Source organism: Desarmillaria tabescens (genome assembly GCF_030435595.1).
Source record: "Desarmillaria tabescens strain CCBAS 213 chromosome Unknown EV420scaffold_1, whole genome shotgun sequence".
Lineage (NCBI taxonomy): Eukaryota > Fungi > Basidiomycota > Agaricomycetes > Agaricales > Physalacriaceae > Desarmillaria > Desarmillaria tabescens.
The window spans coordinates 3,958,822-3,976,373 of record NW_026848300.1 but is presented as its reverse complement, the minus strand read 5'-3'; the positions used below and the strand labels follow the sequence as shown (position 1 = coordinate 3,976,373).

Sequence of the window (17,552 nt, the reverse complement as noted above, 5' to 3'; positions counted from 1 at the left end):
GATATCAGTGAAGAACAAAATACTATGGGAAGGCGCAACTTACGCTATCTGGGTTAGATTTCGCGTTGAAAAATCCCTGCAATATAAAGTTGCCTTCAAGGATTGCTGAAATGCTAGCAATGCGAGGATGGTAGTCGATGGCAAAAAAAGGTTCGGCAATCACCGACTTCTGTCGATCAAATGAACCACCTCTCGCATACTCAACTTTCTATCGCAACCAGACAATCTTCCACGATCTCTTCTTTTTCTGTGGGTCTGGTCACGTATTGCTTGCTCTCATGTCTTGGATGTCGTTTATGTCCACGTCAACCCTGAAATTCCTCCAAATCTGCTCGAAGCTCTACCACCTTGGGCAAATTTACGACCTTTTACGTCTCATTCCACATCAGAGTGGTGGGCGAACGTTGACAGAGTAAAAGTAAAGTGATTGGGAAGCAGGCTTCGGAGAGGGATTCTCACTTTGTTTAACCAGCATTTATTTCAACATGCTTTTTCTTTAGGTTCGCTTTGAGAACGCAATTGACTTCGTACCTGGTAACGCTTGGTAACGCTCAAGTACGTTGTTTCCTGCTAATCAGTTTGCTGTTGTAGTAATATTTGTGCAGGCACACCTAAGAACATGCCACGATACTGATGATGTGCTTGACTGGGACAGCAAGCATGGAACACGAAGCAGAATTACCTTTTAAGTGCACGCAGGTCAGGCAAGATGTTTGAGTGGCATCGATGTCTGAGCCTCTGAGGAGGGGTGTAGGTGGCGAGAGGAGCTGCTACGGCTACGCGCTACCTGTGTACCTTCAGCTTCCTCTCATATATCCGTGTTTTTGAATTCATAAGATTGATTATTTAAGGATTCGGACTGGCCACGATTGCAATAGCCTTCCGCTTCATTTGCATGGTACAAGATACACAGTGGGGACTATTTTATTTCTGAAGAACTAATGCATGTGCAGGATGGACGGAGGTTCGAATGAAGAACAAAAGCACAGCGTATCGCAGCACAGATTAGACGTTAGGTTGTGCAAAATGCGAGCTGGCGGCGCAACCGGCGAGCGAGCTTTTTGCACTACCACGTTTCCACATTCAATCAAGCTGTATTATGTAGTTCAGCATGAATGAGCACATTAATACGGACCTACTTGAAAAGGATACAACTTCCGTTTCTTCGTACGAAAGGAAAGAATTGGGGACCCGGCAACTGCCGATACGGGTTACAGCACGAGGATCTGGCCGACAGCGCAGTTCGTCCTTCCCTTTCGACGTCCCTTTTCGGGCACTCGGTTCTCTGCTTCACGACCGGCGAACGCCTCACCGAGTCATGAGCTACTCAAAGTTCGACTTCTTTCCGTCTCGTTTCCACCATGCTTGCGCACATGGAGAATCAATATTCAATTCCGAGTCACTTTTCTCGCCAGCGATAAGCTCAGACCAGCGGAAATAATGACGTTGTTTTACTTCAATGGTGCCCGTTTCAACCCGTGGACTGGATGAGAGCTCGGCGTGTGTTTTCTTCAGCTCGCTTTCCTCGTTAAATCACCTTTGCGATCAGCTGTGTCAACTCTGAAGCCGACTGGTGGTCAGCTTATGCTCACGAGCAGGAGGGAAGGAGGGAGGGAGAGCAGGGAGAAGATGGCAAGCCGACATCAAAGCAAAGACGATTCGGGTGGCGTGGACAACATGGTACCGTATGTTACGAACGAACTAGATACCACAATTCATGCTCTTACCAGGTGCTCCGTTGGCAGGAGGCTTCTTCAAATACAAGTACTATACCCATCCTCACGGCGATGACGGTTGTTAGATTCAAGACCAAAGCTGAAGGCAATGAGCGAACAGTTTGTCATCTCCCACCTCGAATTATAGCCTTCCAACCGCTTCTGCAAGATGACTTCGGACAACTTTTGCTGTTCCTTTCGATCTCTTGGCTCACGATATTCGGCATTGGATCAGCTGGCGACAACACGACATTCTCAATTATCTCTCTCCGATGGTTACAACCCAAACCCATTACAAGGTGGCTTGCTCGCAGGATCCTGGATGACTCTTATATGCCGCTGAAGCATTATATGTGGAGGCGTCCTCTCGTTTAGTTGTATAAATGCGTACTTCCTCCTTTCTGACTGTATGTACGCAGGAAGATGAAGAGATTTCCAGTTCAGAGAATCCATCATAGTCCGCAATTGGTGTATTCATTCCTCAGTTGTCGCCTCTCCTCAAGTTAACATTGCGAGTCGCCGAAATTGGGGACATGTCACCCGGAGGCCACTTTCTCAAAGGACCGGAGCCTTTACTGTAGTGGCTGGCCGGAGGGTAAAGTCTTGGTAGGTCGATTTCTATAGGTTGCTTTTCTTTCCCTTTCTTACATTTCCTCCGTAGTCCTACATGCGTGTTGGACGCAGCTTATGATCGCTAAACGGGCATAATCCTTGCTATTATATTCCCTTGTCCTTCGGTATCTACTAGAATTATAACAGTTCTTGCATCCCGAGGTGCCCCACATGTTGATCATACATGTTTAGGTTTATGTGAATTTCTCACTAGCCTGTGGAAAATCTGCTCTTGTCCTCGAAGTATCCGCAGTTCAGGACCTCGATATCGAATAATCGATGTGAAATTTCTCACCAGCCCTGCGTTCTTCGCGAGATATTGGCGCCATGGAGTGAAGGATACTTGCTACTTGCTCAATGATACCAGTGATTTGGGCCATCCGCGATTCCAAGTCCATTCCAGTCAAACATTGGCAATTATCGGGACATCCAAGTCAGAATGCTCGTTATCAAGCCTCGGTACCGGCTATTGATGTTTAACGCTTAAGTAGGTTTCGCTTTTACCAGCTATGGTCAATGCCTCAGGATCAACAGGACGGATCATCAGCAACAGCGCACAATGTGCGCATCCTTCTAAAACACACACAGAATTCGAATCACACGTGAAACCCGGTATCTTGCGGGACGTGAGGCATTTTACTCATTAAATTCCCACCATCCAGCTCCGAGGCCAGGAACCGTTAGTCTCGGAGAAAAAATGTGAGAGCCCGCTTCCTTGTTAATTTCTTTACAGAGAAATGCTTCATCCCACCTGTCGGATCGCTACTCACGAAGGCCATCGATGTACGCTCACCGTCTATTGAAAGAACGGCCTGGTGACAACGAGCGCATGTCTAATTTTCCAGGCTCAGAACCCATCGCACTGGTACAAGTAGCGCCTTCAGAGTATTTAAGCAGCATGAAAAATCCAACGGTAACCCAGACTCGAATCCCTCACAACGATGCGTCTTCTCTCAGTCATTGCTACCGCTCTCATCGCTGCGCCCCTCGTCATGGGCGTGGACTGGACCGTCCAAGTAGGCCTCAATAATGGATTCACGTTCACTCCGAACGAGATCCACCCCGCCATCGGGGACACTGTCACCTTCACCTACCTCACCAGGAACCGTGCGTATCCCCGACCTTACCAACCCTTCTCCTCCCCCTGATCTAGCTACAGATTCGGCGACGACTACGACGTTCACCAATCCCTGCCCTCCTCCTGTGGGCGGAGTAGGACCGAACGCGTTCGATAGTGGATTGTGAGCTTGTCTTTCTTTCGTCCACCACCCCGTCGTTGGCTGATATCCTTCCTTCTCTCTCCTAGCCATGACTCCGCCACCTCGCCGGGCAGCACGTTCACTACCACGATCCTCGATACCGAGCCTCACTGGGTCTCGTGCATGCAAGCGGCTGGAGCGCACTGCCGCTTGGGCATGACGCTCTCCATCAATCCCACTGCCGATCAGACTGAGGCGCAGTTCATGGCCAATGCTATTGCTTCTTGAAAGGGTGGATAAAGAAAGAAATATATATATATTGGATGAAGTAGCTAAGCCTGTAGTCGAAAGGTGAATGTAACGTCTTGTATGGTGTCCTGTTTTCCGCTTTCTAAACCGGCTAGAACAGACAAGTTCCTGCCCCACATGGCTATTTCCCCCTCGCTCTGAGTATCTGGGCAGTAGAATAACGTCGCAAGAAATAAAGGGTGGATCTCGAGAAGTCATGATATCTACATCACTAAACAACTTCTCATAATTCCAGAAGACGTCGGGCTGGCGAGTTTCATTGAATATAATCTTGTCCAACGGAGCTTCTATGACTTTCGGCGGCATTGGTACAAGACTTTTCTGGTGCTCAGCAGAAATCTGGGCTCTTCAGTCCTTTCATACTCAAGATCCCCTTAACAATACACTTACCACAAGAGCGCAAACCATCGAGACTTTTGGGCTCGTCGTTGAGAGCCATTATGACTAATATGCAGTCAAGCTGGGGAGAAAGATGAAGCGCGGGCGCTTGTTGATAGTTACGATCATAGTATTAAGCCTTGTAAGGGAGATCGAACATGCAGAAAGGTTACAATGCCCTGATGCTGACAACCGATGCCACCGGCACGGCTGGATGCTGTAGCACAAGCGCTCGTCCCCGTTGGGCGAGAGAGATAAAGAATAGAGAGAGCGTACATGGCAGCCGAGGCTGGTGCGATTTTGATAGCCAAAAACGGGAGTTTAGAAGGTTTCGTTTACTAATGCTTCTCTCGTCATGTTTAGGTTCGGTCTGGCTTGCGTGAGGTCTTTCTCTAAGGGTGCCGCAGAAGATATTGTACACCTGAAGCATGATGCATGGTGCCATGATGAACGAAGGTACGAGAAAGTAAGATTATATCTCACAGTGGAAGAGGCCATAGAGGATTATTGGTACCTATCTCCGGCGGTCTTCGTTGGACTCATCGACCAGAACATCTCCGACATCGACCAATGCCGGGACAATCCGTCGCGTGATAGTCGAGGTTTTGCATTGTCCAGACCTTCGTGAATAGTATACTTTCCCCATATTGGAAGGATACAACCTGGGTATTTTACATCCGACTCACTTATCGTCGTCGTAGCACAAGGATAAGGGTTATATATCTTAAACTAAAGCATTCGGGCTTGCAGGTAGAAACGATGAGAAAAACACCTGCACCGCTACCACAGGCTTATAGTCGACGCCTAGCAGGGTTTTCATCATTAGTTCGTATTTATTTCGCTCTGTTCCTAAGCTGAGTTAAATACGGGTAAGTAGACGAATAAAAAGACAGAAATAACGTACATGCACAGCCCAAGAACAAAGCGCTGTTTCATCCTCAGGTTTCAAGACGTGTCCGAGAAAGCAAAATGGAAGGAAGAGAGAGAGTTGGAGATTCTAAATTTTGAGGACAGGAACCGGAGCACCATTGGGCCCTTCAAGCTCGTCGTCCGTCGTTGCCAAGTTGAACGTTGCTGTAGCCAGCCCTAAATGGCAAGAACTCACAATTCCCACGCCATAGACGCGTCTCCATGCTCAAATCGGCAGTCGGCTTGCATTCGCTGACAGGTGAATTCGATAAATTGTAAGTCCACTATCAGCTTTCGGTTGTATACTATAAATATACTTACGCCAAACTTGCTTGATTCTAATTGTCACTTCCCATGTCCGCTTGATTTGCATTTCGCATTTGCCGGCAAATGTCTGGTCTTGTATTCCCGACAGCACTTCACCAACAGGAGCTCATACAACTCAGCGTTCCTTGATCTGCCATTAGAGTATGCTGAGCTCAAAGTTGATCGGGGTGCCCACTGCACCAATCACCGTATACGAGTACGGTTCACCCATATCCGCCATGTCAAATGGCCCAACAGTATAGTACGGCCGCAAAGGACAACCAACAGCATCAGTATCATACCTTGAAACATGCGTATGCGTTTATCCACCGTATAACTGCCTTTAAAAGGCCCCGGTGACCATATATATGATACTTGGATCCACCATATGCACGGTGACATTTGGCATCCCTCTACAGCTTAAGGCACCTCTTGCCAGATATTCAGGTGACGCATCATGCCTGATCGAATCTCAAGTAGACGCTCTAATAACTAAGAATAGTCTTATTTAGCGCTTGCCTATGATCATGGCAACCTTCACCTGCATGGCGTGATCTCCAGATGCTGATTGCACGGGTGCTATGTCTCCTTCTTTCAATTCTGTCGTGGATCATCATACACTCTGCACCCGAATTTGCCAGTGCCGGCCCGATTCATGATTAATCAAAGCAATATCCTCAGTGTCAATTATCGAGACAATGAAAACACCATTGCGGTCGTGTCAAAACTCAAGATGGAGGCAGCTTCGAGTCTTCGACTTGGTTCATACTTATCTCCAGTCAATCATCAGAATATATAATTATCAGCACTTGACTCATAGCTTAGGTGACTTCAAAGATAGATGCACTCGGCCCTAATTCAACCGCAGTGGAGTTGTCTAGGCTCACTCTCAATTACTACAGGAGCTTCTGTAATGCTGCATTGAAAACTAAGTTATGTTTCATATGTCAGGGCTCGACCCAGGTGTGATCGCCACAGTGTATAATGATACATTATGAAATGCCATTCAGTTTCATAGAATCAGAGGCAGATGAATATAAGCTATGGTAGTATAAAGTCATTCCAACATGCTGCAACCTTCCCCACTCGTAACATGCCATTCAGCACTTTTAAGCGCTCCCAGGCCCTTTATGCATGCTTCCAAGGTGATGGGTATGTGCTCTTTCTAATATCTTATCTACGCACCAGTCCTCATGATGGTGTTTACAGGGGATCATCTGGGTTTGAGGTTTATTCTTCCATTCCTCTCTACTTTGACTAAATTTCCACTAGTAGCCCGTCAGGCTCCGGTCATGAGTAAGCGAGCTCTACACCCCCCAAAAAGCAAGATAATATTAGTCAACACTTTACAGATGCACTTCTCGCGGAAGACATACCAACACTAGCGGAGGTTCTGCGCTGATTGGAGGGGGAATAACTCAGCAACCTGAGTGCGGTGTTATCAAGAGCGGAGGACAATCTTACCCTAGTGCAGGCTCTGGGGAAAACGGAGGAAGCGGAAGCAAGTAGCAATAATGGTTCTATCCCTTTGGCGTCTTTTCTTAGATCTCTGAATCTTAGATTGGGATCTTGATCGTGATCAGGGACATCGCGTTATTCACCAGCTGAGAGACTATTGAATCTTGCCGAGCACTCGGGACGTGGATCCGCGCAGAATTTTCAATTTGACACGATTTTACAGGCCGGGTCTTTCCATACATACTGATGCTGATATACATGAAACTTAGCAACATTAATAGATCGCTCATGGCTATCAGTGTGCCCAATCGTCTCGAGCTTAGTATGAGGCACCCATTGTTTAGCCAAGTCTAGACTCCCCGCGGATACAACCAGTAGCTACCAGTAGGTACTGAGTACACGAATTAACAGAAGTGTGAACGTAACAGGGTGGGTAGCGAGCACTACTACGTCTAGCGAGACTGTAAGTATACGAGGTAAAGAGAGGATACTGAGGGTCATACCTGGCGAGACTGTGAGGATACGTGGCAGAGAGAGGATGACCCCTCTTCTGCTCACAGTCTGCCAGGCAACGGCCGATCTGCGGGATCGGGATTGCGTTCCGCCTTGCTTGCGACCTAGGAGGTGAAGGCGAGTGGATACAACAGTCAAGGACTGGTACAAGCTCGACTTACTCGTGCTCAATCTTCTTGCGACCCGAGGGGTGAAGAGAGTACGACTTCGCTTGCGACCTGTGATAGGTGGAAGATAAGGAGCAATGACGCATGGTGCGGAAAGCAAGACTCACGAAGTTATTCTCTCGCTTGCGACCTTGCGAGAGCAAGGTGGAGAGAACGTATATCCCACTTACGGCCTGTGAGGCGGGGATATGTGAGCTGCGGGAGACGTCAACTCTGTGCAGAGGACTCACTCGACGATTACCCTTGTATAAACCCCTTTAAACTCGACCAATCGTCTCGAGCTTAGTATGAGGCACCCATTGTTTAGCCAAGTCTAGACTCCCCGCACGTTGGGGAGCCCAAATGCGATTGCGTGGTGTATGATCGCTAAATGGCTAAGGGAAGAAGGAAGGAACGGAGTGGAGAATAGAGAGAGAAAGATGAGATGTAGATGGACTCATGCAGACGCAGGAGCATGATTTCTCTGGGTATGAAGCATGGCCAGGAGGATGACAGGGTTCTTCCGGATGTAGATCTGGAATGTGTCCGATGACCACCGGCCAGTCGCCTGAATGAGATGTGGGGAGACCCCATCCTCGGCGAGGGCAGTGGCGCCGCCAGAGCGTATAGACTGTCCAGCAAAACCCGCCTGGGGAATGAGCTTGCGGAGACGGCGAATGAACCAAGAACGAGAGGGCACTGAGCCGTTCTCGCGTACCCAGAGAAAGGGCTGGAATAAGCAGCGTGCATCGCGGAGGAGCAGGTACCTCTGGAAGATGGCCACAGGGTCAATGGCTGCTGTTGATTTCCGGGGAATGACAACGCGGCTACCCTCGAAGGTGGTGTCCGTCTTGTGAGTAGGGAGCCAGAATGCGAAACCCTCAGGGATCCATTCTACGGACGACCGACGTGAGTACTTGCAAGGGTTACGCAGCGCGGGATTATCAGGCATAGTCATCTCGCCCAGGCGGAGGAGCCCATAGAAACCAACGAACAGCATCGAGACGAAGAGGACATCATCATATGATGACCACGGTGTGAGGCTTGACAAGGCCGTGCGCAGATGATTATGGGAGAGAGGTTGTTTCCGCTTGATTGGCTTACTGCGAAGCCTTTTGCAACCCTTGAGGGTACATTTAACGAGCATGCCATTCCGGATGGCGCGTACATCAGGGAAATGAGGCTCGAGCTGGCTGACGACGCCGGAGAGATAAGTCCCCACAGAGCGAGGCTCTATGTGGAAGGACATGTACACCACAAAGAACGAGAGCGTGTCTGCAGTTGGTTCAATGGGAAAACTGTGCATGGCACAGAAGGTGAGGTATGAGTTGAGAGCAGAGGAGTAAGTCGACTGTGAAGAACTGTCGAGAGCGAGGCCAAGCGCAATCGAGCGCTTGTGGACGAGTTCGTCCAACGACCAGGGCACCCGAGGGGGCTGCCTGGCCGTAGCAGACACCCGAATCATTTTTTCGCTGCCCCCAACGCATCAGAAGGGGGTTGAAAGGGCCGAATGAGCAGGCCGGGAGCGTACGAGCAGGCGTCGTTGAATTTTGAGCGTGAGATGGCGTCAGCGACGACATTCTCAGTGCCAGGGATGTGCAGGACACGGAGGTCGACATCATGAGCAAGCAGGAGGTCGACGGCGGCACGTAGGAGGGAGTTGTAGGTGGGGAGAGCACGGAGAGAGTCAAAAAGGTCGACCGTGTTGGAATTGTCGGTCTTAATCGTGACCCGGAGCCGGTCCGTGAGAGAAGAGTCCGCTCGCATGGTTACACAGAACCACTCCAACGCCGCGACAACACAGAGAGCCTCCCAGAAGAAAATCGTGTCCTTGGGAGGGTCGCAGGGTACGGGAGCGTAGAAACCTAGCAGCAGCTCAGGAATCCAGAAGCCCATGCCGGACATGCAGGCGTCGCAAAGGATAGTGAGATTGGTCTCCGAGGCAGGGTCCCAATCGAGTGCATCAAAAAGGAGGATGCCGGAAGAAGCTTGGACGTGGGTGAGGAACCATTCTAAGTCCTTTTTAACAGCCTCGTTGAGGTACAACTTCTTATAGGCTTCGTGACGGCCCGAAATCTTCTCGTACACGTTGCACAGGCCTGGTTTCAGCAGGGGGAAGACATTCAAGGACCAATTCATCCACCCGGCTAGCTGCTTCCACTTGCTCACGGTTCGGCGGCGCGAGGGAGTGTTGATGAACTCACGGATGGCGGCGATGAGCTCAGCTTTTGATTCGGGTGGGAGAGTCACGGTCATCTCGTTGACGTCAATCAAGAAACCAATGACGGTGAGGATAGCACCCCACAGTTGTTTCCTCTTCTCATGTGGAATGCCCAGTTCGTCCAGGAGGAGCAAGAATTTTGCTTGTTTCGTGGGGTAGAAGCATTGGTATGGCTCGTACCAGGTGAGACTGCCTTCCATCTCCCAACTCCGCATATCATCGACATAGCAGAACAAGTCGAGAATAAATTTTATGAAGATTGCGATCCAGATGATCAGGCCCATGATAGAGGCCCAATTGCGAGGCGAGGCGCAGCTCCCGAAACAACTATGCCAATCTACGGTGCGTATCAAAGCACCGCATTCAACGCCACGATCCAGATCCTCCCTCGTGGGTATGTTTGTCGTAACGACCTGCTTTATTTGCCAGAGAGGATGAGCAGGATGGTGTCGGAACGCCTCAGAGACGTCGGACTTCCATAGGACCAGGCGGGCGTTGCCATGTTTTCGGCGAAAATGGAGCAAGGCGGGCAGGAATTGGTGGAGAGTATCCATCCGGGGTCCACGAGTAAGCTCTTTGTCAATCATGCTGTTCTGAGAGAATATGCCACAGCTCTGATGTGATACCAGGCGTAGCTTGTCAGAATGCGGTTTTGGTACAGCCAACACAGGAGTGCTGTACATCCCAGGTAGCAGATCTGGGCCGAATGGAGGTGAGAAACGACGTTTCTCAATCTCGATATCTCTCTGATGAGCGAGAAATGACTGTTCCGCTTTGCTCGCAGGCGGAGCCCATGAATTGTCCCAGGTTTCCGGGTACCCCTCAGCATGTTTAGTGTGTGCCCAAGGCCAGAATCCTTCGCGCAGTGAGGTTATGACCGACTCGACAAACGGAGTGTTGGGATGAGAGATGAGTAGGGATTCAAGGTGATCCACCTTGATTGGTGTGCTCACGTCAAACAGGTGAGGATAGTTCTTAATGGTGCTCATCGCAGCCAGGTTCTCAAACTCGGAAGCAGGAGGACGAGGCAGAGGTTCGTCAACCTCAGTATAGTGAGCGGTACGGCTTTCAAATCGAGTAGGGTTGCGCCAGGCATACCCTCTCATATATCTCGGTATGTGACTGAACGCAGTGATTGCGTCCTCATTTACCAACCCCAGTTCTTCACAACAGTCCCAGTCTGGGGGATACGTGTCACCCTCATCGTTGTCCAACTCTACATGCCTGTTAGCGCGCCCAGCGAACTTCGACAGGTCAGCCTGAATAGCAGCAAGCTCAGACAGACTTCCCGGTGTTTCGGCTGGGGCAAGACTTGCTGGAGTGATCGTTGGATTTACAGTTGGAGCATACATGTCGGTAGCGACAGTCGTCAGCTGAGCACCGACCACCGTTCCAGTTCCGACAAATCTCCCTTCGTCGTTTCTTTGGTCGCCCACCTTCTCTGCTACTTCCGCTAGTGCCGGCCTCACCGGGTGGAGCCACATAGGCAAGGCCAGTAACCTCAAGATAAGACTCCTTGAGCTCGATGAACTCGTGGATGTCGTTGAAGAGCATTGTTCCACGGGACGAGGCGATATGAGCGCGGCAGGCTTTCTCAAAGACGATGACTTGTGGGTCCATGCTGGGGTGGGGACGCTGGAACAAGTTGTTGATGAACTTGTAGTATCTTCTGAGCTCGGCTTGCCGTCCATTGAAGATGTGGTTGAGGATTTCCTCATATTTGTCCCAGACAAACTTCCAGTTGTCACGGTTGACGACTTTGTGGGCATAAGAGGTCTCGGCCGTTTGGAACATGAGTCCGTTCCCGAGGGAGTGTGTGACAGTTGTTGGGACACTGGGACTGTTGAAGTAGGAGTGGACTTCATCGAAGTTAACGACACTCCCGTAGACGATGGCTCTGAGGCCGTTGTCTGTGAACGGAGGGGGGTGAGAGTTCTTGATGAGGCGGAGACACTCTTTAGGGTCCGCGGAGAAGTTCTCGTATCGCCTTTTGACTGCCAAATGTGCGGGTGAGAGGACTGCATTCTGGATAGTTCTGTTGACCTCCCAGTCAAAGAGGGACGGATCAAGCTTGCGCCATTTTGCGTGTCCTTCAGCCTCATCAGCAGAGGAGTCCGACTCGGAGTCGGAGTCACTTGAAGAGGTGGATCGTCGTCGATGTCTGCGGCGTCGGTCATGGCGACGTCGGCCATGTCTGCTCTGTGACCGTGACCGGGGTCGGGACCTTCCACGGCTCCTACTCCGTGCGTTTGGAGAACCCCTATTCTGTCCGCCAGCTGCATCGTCGGGTGGTTGTCTTTGCCTACCCCTATCCGCTGCATCAGCGAGCGATTTTTCGTGAGCGTCGATTTGAGTGAGCCAGGGTTCGAGCATGGCGTCGTCGTAGATGAGGCCGTGTCGCTCACACGCTCGACCAATGTAGGTCGATATCTGACGGATGGCAGTCGTCTTTGGGATAGCTTCATCGAAGTACTGCTGGATGATCCTCTCGAGGTCGCGGTGAATGGCATTCCTGATGCCTTCATCTTGTTCCTCTTGTCTCTGTGGCTCCTCCCATGGTCTGAATGGTCTCCGCTCTTGACCGGCGTCTTGCTGAGGCGGACCATTGGACATAGTATGGGCTGTAGTTGCTGTAGTTGTTGATATATAGATCGAATAGTATATTCAATGTAGCGAGCACTACTACGTCTAGCGAGACTGTAAGTATACGAGGTAAAGAGAGGATACTGAGGGTCATACCTGGCGAGACTGTGAGGATACGTGGCAGAGAGAGGATGACCCCTCTTCTGCTCACAGTCTGCCAGGCAACGGCCGATCTGCAGGATCGGGATTGCGTTCCGCCTTGCTTGCGACCTAGGAGGTGAAGGCGAGTGGATACAACAGTCAAGGACTGGTACAAGCTCGACTTACTCGTGCTCAATCTTCTTGCGACCCGAGGGGTGAAGAGAGTACGACTTCGCTTGCGACCTGTGATAGGTGGAAGATAAGGAGCAATGACGCATGGTGCGGAAAGCAAGACTCACGAAGTTATTCTCTCGCTTGCGACCTTGCGAGAGCAAGGTGGAGAGAACGTATATCCCACTTACGGCCTGTGAGGCGGGGATATGTGAGCTGCGGGAGACGTCAACTCTGTGCAGAGGACTCACTCGACGATTACCCTTGTATAAACCCCTTTAAACTCGATTAGAGCCTGTTCGGCAACATTAATGTGCGAATTAATGTGCTGTTTAAATACCGGATAGTAAATACACCGGATGTGACCATGCTGTGACCCTCAGGAGTGTTGACACATCTGGTTCGGCACCCCGACACCGTGCTCACTGCCACTCTACTCAGCTTGTTGCTTGCATGGCGTATTTTCATGATATACACCATGTACATGTATGCTATAATAGGAGCATTAAAACGTTTCCATATGCACAACGAATGTCTCAAAAAATCGAAAATAATCATTTTCATAGTCACATGGGGCACTGGAGTGGGCGGGATAGTGGCGGAATGTTGACTAGTGGGGGTGGGAAACGACGAAGAAGGGTCTACGATGTCGATGTCGGGGCTGTGTCCGAAGTTTTCCGATGGTTGTGCCAATCTAGCAATCACGCGGAGTTTTCCGAAGTAACCCTATAATTTCATGTGGTATTTGAATTGCGCATTAATTCTGACATTAATGTTACCGAACAGGCTCTTACCACTTAGTATAGTTGTATTTATTGTAGCCAACTAACTTCAGCTGAACTACCAACCGCCGTCGGCATGAATTCTGTTGGGATTTGCAACTTCAAGCTTATGCCAGAAGATTCCCGAAGCTTCGGCTTACTCATTTGTCACGATACTTAGATATATTTAGTTACTTTGGTAGAATATTCTAGATACATTTCGTAGTATATAAGGAGCTCATTAGGAGCTCTAGTAGCTAACAATTCAGTATTATACCTACTGCAAGCCTCCCACTGCAATAATTCCAACAAATTCTTTTTGGTTTTTCCTTCCCATGAACATGTGTACTCGTTTTTCCCGCATACGGCGTTAGAAAGAACATTTTCAAGTACTATCCCCTTTTCTCACTGAAGTCATGCAGTACAACTATAGTCTCGTCCATTCTGGCGTATGGTGTCCGCATAGTACCCACCATTTTAAACAGCACACAACGGCGGTTATTTCAATAACGAATTCGACGGACAAGAAAAAAAGGGTCTAGAACAGCGACTCAACCAATTCTCTGGGTGGAAGTGGAACCCGACTTTCGCACAGGGCGTACTACCAATGTACTACAGACAATTAACATAGGATCGCCTTGTCGAGTTACCGGGGTCGTAATATTGCGCTGAACATTGGCGGACGTGAACCTGCGGACACGCTGTACAACTGAAAAGTTCATAATTACAACTGAGAGAAGCTCGGTCCGAAGAGCCCGACGCTCACACCGAGCATCATACCAAGCGCACGCGTTAGCAATTTTTGATAATCAAGAACTGCGTTTCGATAACTCGTGCAAGTTCCTCGACGCCATAATACGTAGCACTATGATGCCCTTGAAATGTTTTGATACAACATCTGTTTGAAGGTGCATCAGGCAAAAAGCGCAGCACGTACCGCGAATGCAATAGCTTTCATTCCCACGACGCTGAGAGAATACCATGCAAAAGTCTTAGCCCGCCAGCCCTGTATCCTAAAAAATCGTCGACGTTAGCATAACTGTACAGACCAGGAACGCATGCACGCACTTTTGTTAAAGATGACCAATAACAGAACATGGGTACTGGAAGACCATGGCATATATCACTCAGTGGCTTCTCGCGGTCCCAGAAATCCTGACGAATTCATCGATTATTAGTGCCGTAATCTGATGTAGGCTTGAAGGCCAGGCCATCGTCCTCTAATGCATGCAAATAAAATGTGATCCCCACATTTTTTCGGTCATGGCCCCGAAGGAAGTCCGATGGTGACTGAAGGAGATCATATTTCGTTGATATGTGACCCTAAAATGCGTGCGATAGCGATGAGAATGATAAAGGAAACACGGGGGGGAACAGATCGTACCAGTAAGTCTCGTTTCATGACAACAAGGTTATCCTGCCGCTGTCACATTCGTTCACGTAAAGTCTTTCTTTTGAGGTATCGCTTGATGCCGTTCGTCCAGTTGATTGAGGAAAGCACAGAGGCGCTAAAAGTTTGATTAGATCTCAGGTTAGAAAGTTGAAGAGAATTACCTCTACGACAGCTCCCGGAATCTTTTCTTGAACAAATCCCGTTTGTTGCCAAGACATGATAGGCGAGGCCTGCATCGTCCAGATGCCTGCGAATGCATTTCTGCTCATACCGTAAGGATGCGACCAGGGAGCCGTAGCACACTCATCGTTACGGCTATTTTTGAACCGACTGACGGTTAAAAACTAGTAAACATGCTTACAAGCTTGCAGACTATGTGAGCGCCACACATACAGCGATTAGAAGCGAACACGATCTTTGGCCAATCCTTTTTTTCGCAGCTGACTTGTGGTGGTCTCTATATGCACAGAGTCCATAATGGTAAGTAGATAGAAGTAAAATCCAGAAATTGAAAACGTACATTAAGCGCTGTATTGCAACATCCTCCCGTGAAATTCAGGACAAGACAGCAAAATAGAACCAAATGCAGAGAGAGCGTCGAACATTCTGAATTTTGGATACAGCGACCAGGGCGTTGTATGTTGTGAAGCTCGTGGTTGTTGCATTGAACGTCGATGCGTGACCGTGACGGAGCCAGCAAACGGCAAGACGGCCATCGAATTCCCACGCCACAGACGCGTCTCCCACCTCCATGTTCAGATCGATGATCGATTTGCATACACCGGCAATGGTTCCAACAAATTGTACGTTGACTTTCGCATTTCTCGGTTGTATATTATGACTATATCTGGGTCCTGATTTCAGTCTTTCGTAGGATACTTTCCACTCGAAACTGTGTTTGGATTCTTCCAAATCCTGAATACTACCAGTGACCAATCCAAGTTCTTGAATATGAATGCGCGTATGTCTAGATTAGGGTCTCATACCTCTGCCTCTTGTTATGACCATATCAAGCTTACCAACTGAAACGCGGATTAGCAGGCTTTTCGGATCATCCGTGTCCAATTTCTCACTAGCCTGTCGAAAATATGCTCTTGGCCTCGAAGGGCCCGCAGCCCAGGACCTTGATATCGAGTAATCTATGTGAAATTTCTCACCACCGCTACGTTTCTCGCGAAATATTGGCGCCAAGAAATACTCGATGCTTACCACTTCCTCTATAGCCTTACCAGTGATCTGGGCCGTCCGGAATTCCGAGTTCATGCCAGTCGAGATATCTGTGGCCAATCGTCGTTTCTCGGTCTCCCTAGCCCGAGTGTCCATTAATAAGTCTCGGGACCGGCGTCCAATGTTTAACGTCTAAGTAGCTTTCGTTTTCGCCAGCTATGGGCAACACCTCAGGATCACCACATCGAATCAACGCACAATACGCGCACTCGAGAACCGCTCAATCTGTACTCCGGGGGAAGCATGAGGCATTTACTGTGTATTCTCCCACCAACCGGGGATCTGAAGCTAGGAACCCATTTAGGTGTGAGACTCCGCTTCCCCTTTAGATGCATTCATTTCATTAACAACGAACAGTTCCATCCCGCCTATCAGGTCACTACTCACGAAGGCCATCGATATACGTTCACTGACCATTGAATATTGAAAGGACGTTCTCTTGGTATCTGGTGACAATAAGCCCATGTCTAATTTTTCCAGGCTCAACAACTATCGCACTGGTACCAAGAGCATCTTCAGAGCATTTAAGCAGCGCGAAAGTCCAACCACAACCCAGAATTCAGAATCAAATCTCTACAGCAATGCGTCTTCTCTGAGTCATCTCTACTGCTCTCATCGCCGCGCCCCTCGTCATGGGCGTGGACTGGGCTGTCCAAGTGGGCGCCAACAACGGATTCACGTTCACTCCGAACGAGATCCACCCTGCCATCGGGGACACTGTCAACTTCACCTACCTCACCAGGAACCGTACGTACCTTGTCCCCTCCACCTGCCTTGTAGGCTCACAAAGGTATACGACAGATTCGGCGACGACTACGACATTCACCTCTCCTTGCCCTCCTCCTGTAGGAGGAGTAGGACCGAATGCGTTCGATAGCGGATTGTGGGTTGTCTTTCGTCCGTCACCCAGTCGTTAGCTGATATCCTTCCCTTCCTCCTAGCCATGACGCCGTCAGTGCGCCGGGTAGCACGTTCACTACTACGATCCTCGATACTGAACCTCACTGGGTCTCGTGCATGCAAGCCGCCGGAGGTCACTGCCGCTTGGACATGACTCTCGCTATTAACCCGACTGCCGACCAGACCGAGGCGCAGTTCATGGCCAATGCTCGGGCTTCTTGAAGGAATATGTGGCAAGGGAAGTAGTATATTAGGCTTGTATTCGAAAGTGGAATGATGATATGGCTTACGTGTCCTCAAGTAATCGCGGAGAACCAAGTGACTTGAGGGTAGATACAGTAGGCGGTAGGCATGGACGGTTATTGGCATAATAATTGTTCACACTGCAATGGAATGGACGACGGAGGAGCATAAAAAGGCTTTTCAGGAGAATTCGCCTGATTATTGACCCTGTCGGAAATCAAACTCGGCTTTCACGCCATGGAGTCCTGATGACAGTAAACACCGCTGCGTCACCAGAGACTAGCGGCATTTAATTGTTGGCTCATCAAGTTGGTTGTATTTGTGACGGATTTGACGTTGACCGCCGAAAGTACAGGTACCATTACAG

General features: G+C 49.4%; 3 protein-coding genes across 3 annotated transcripts; 2 read left to right on the top strand and 1 right to left on the bottom strand.

Moving 5' to 3' along the window:
• The first annotated feature begins 3,262 nt into the window (after nt 1-3,262).
• On the top strand, nt 3,263-3,837 carry EV420DRAFT_1500293 (Cupredoxin). Its single transcript, XM_060471017.1, has 3 exons — nt 3,263-3,434; nt 3,487-3,568; nt 3,634-3,837. The coding sequence occupies exons 1-3, from the start codon at nt 3,320-3,322 to the stop codon at nt 3,812-3,814; spliced, it is 378 nt and encodes a 125-aa protein (XP_060340179.1). The 5' UTR covers nt 3,263-3,319; the 3' UTR covers nt 3,815-3,837.
• A 7,204-nt stretch (nt 3,838-11,041) lies between these two features.
• EV420DRAFT_1257913 (uncharacterized protein) lies at nt 11,042-12,139 on the bottom strand (the record flags this gene model as incomplete). Its single annotated transcript, XM_060466861.1, has 1 exon — nt 11,042-12,139. One exon carries the CDS (start codon nt 12,137-12,139, stop codon nt 11,042-11,044), a length of 1,098 nt encoding a protein of 365 aa, XP_060340178.1.
• A 4,187-nt stretch (nt 12,140-16,326) lies between these two features.
• Nucleotides 16,327-17,473, top strand: EV420DRAFT_111537 (uncharacterized protein). Its single transcript, XM_060465890.1, has 4 exons — nt 16,327-16,346; nt 16,400-16,789; nt 16,844-16,925; nt 16,984-17,473. The coding sequence occupies exons 2-4, from the start codon at nt 16,675-16,677 to the stop codon at nt 17,162-17,164; spliced, it is 378 nt and encodes a 125-aa protein (XP_060340177.1). The 5' UTR covers nt 16,327-16,346; nt 16,400-16,674; the 3' UTR covers nt 17,165-17,473.
• Nucleotides 17,474-17,552: the final 79 nt, after the last annotated feature.

Coding starts and splice junctions, on each gene's coding strand:
- EV420DRAFT_111537 (XM_060465890.1), top strand. CDS start 16,675: ATGGGCGTGGACTGGGCTGTCCAAGTGGGCGCCAACAACGGATTCACG. Junction 16,790..16,843: donor CACCTACCTCACCAGGAACC/GTACGTACCTTG, acceptor GGTATACGACAG/ATTCGGCGACGACTACGACA. Junction 16,926..16,983: donor AATGCGTTCGATAGCGGATT/GTGGGTTGTCTT, acceptor CCTTCCTCCTAG/CCATGACGCCGTCAGTGCGC.
- EV420DRAFT_1500293 (XM_060471017.1), top strand. CDS start 3,320: ATGGGCGTGGACTGGACCGTCCAAGTAGGCCTCAATAATGGATTCACG. Junction 3,435..3,486: donor CACCTACCTCACCAGGAACC/GTGCGTATCCCC, acceptor ATCTAGCTACAG/ATTCGGCGACGACTACGACG. Junction 3,569..3,633: donor AACGCGTTCGATAGTGGATT/GTGAGCTTGTCT, acceptor TCTCTCTCCTAG/CCATGACTCCGCCACCTCGC.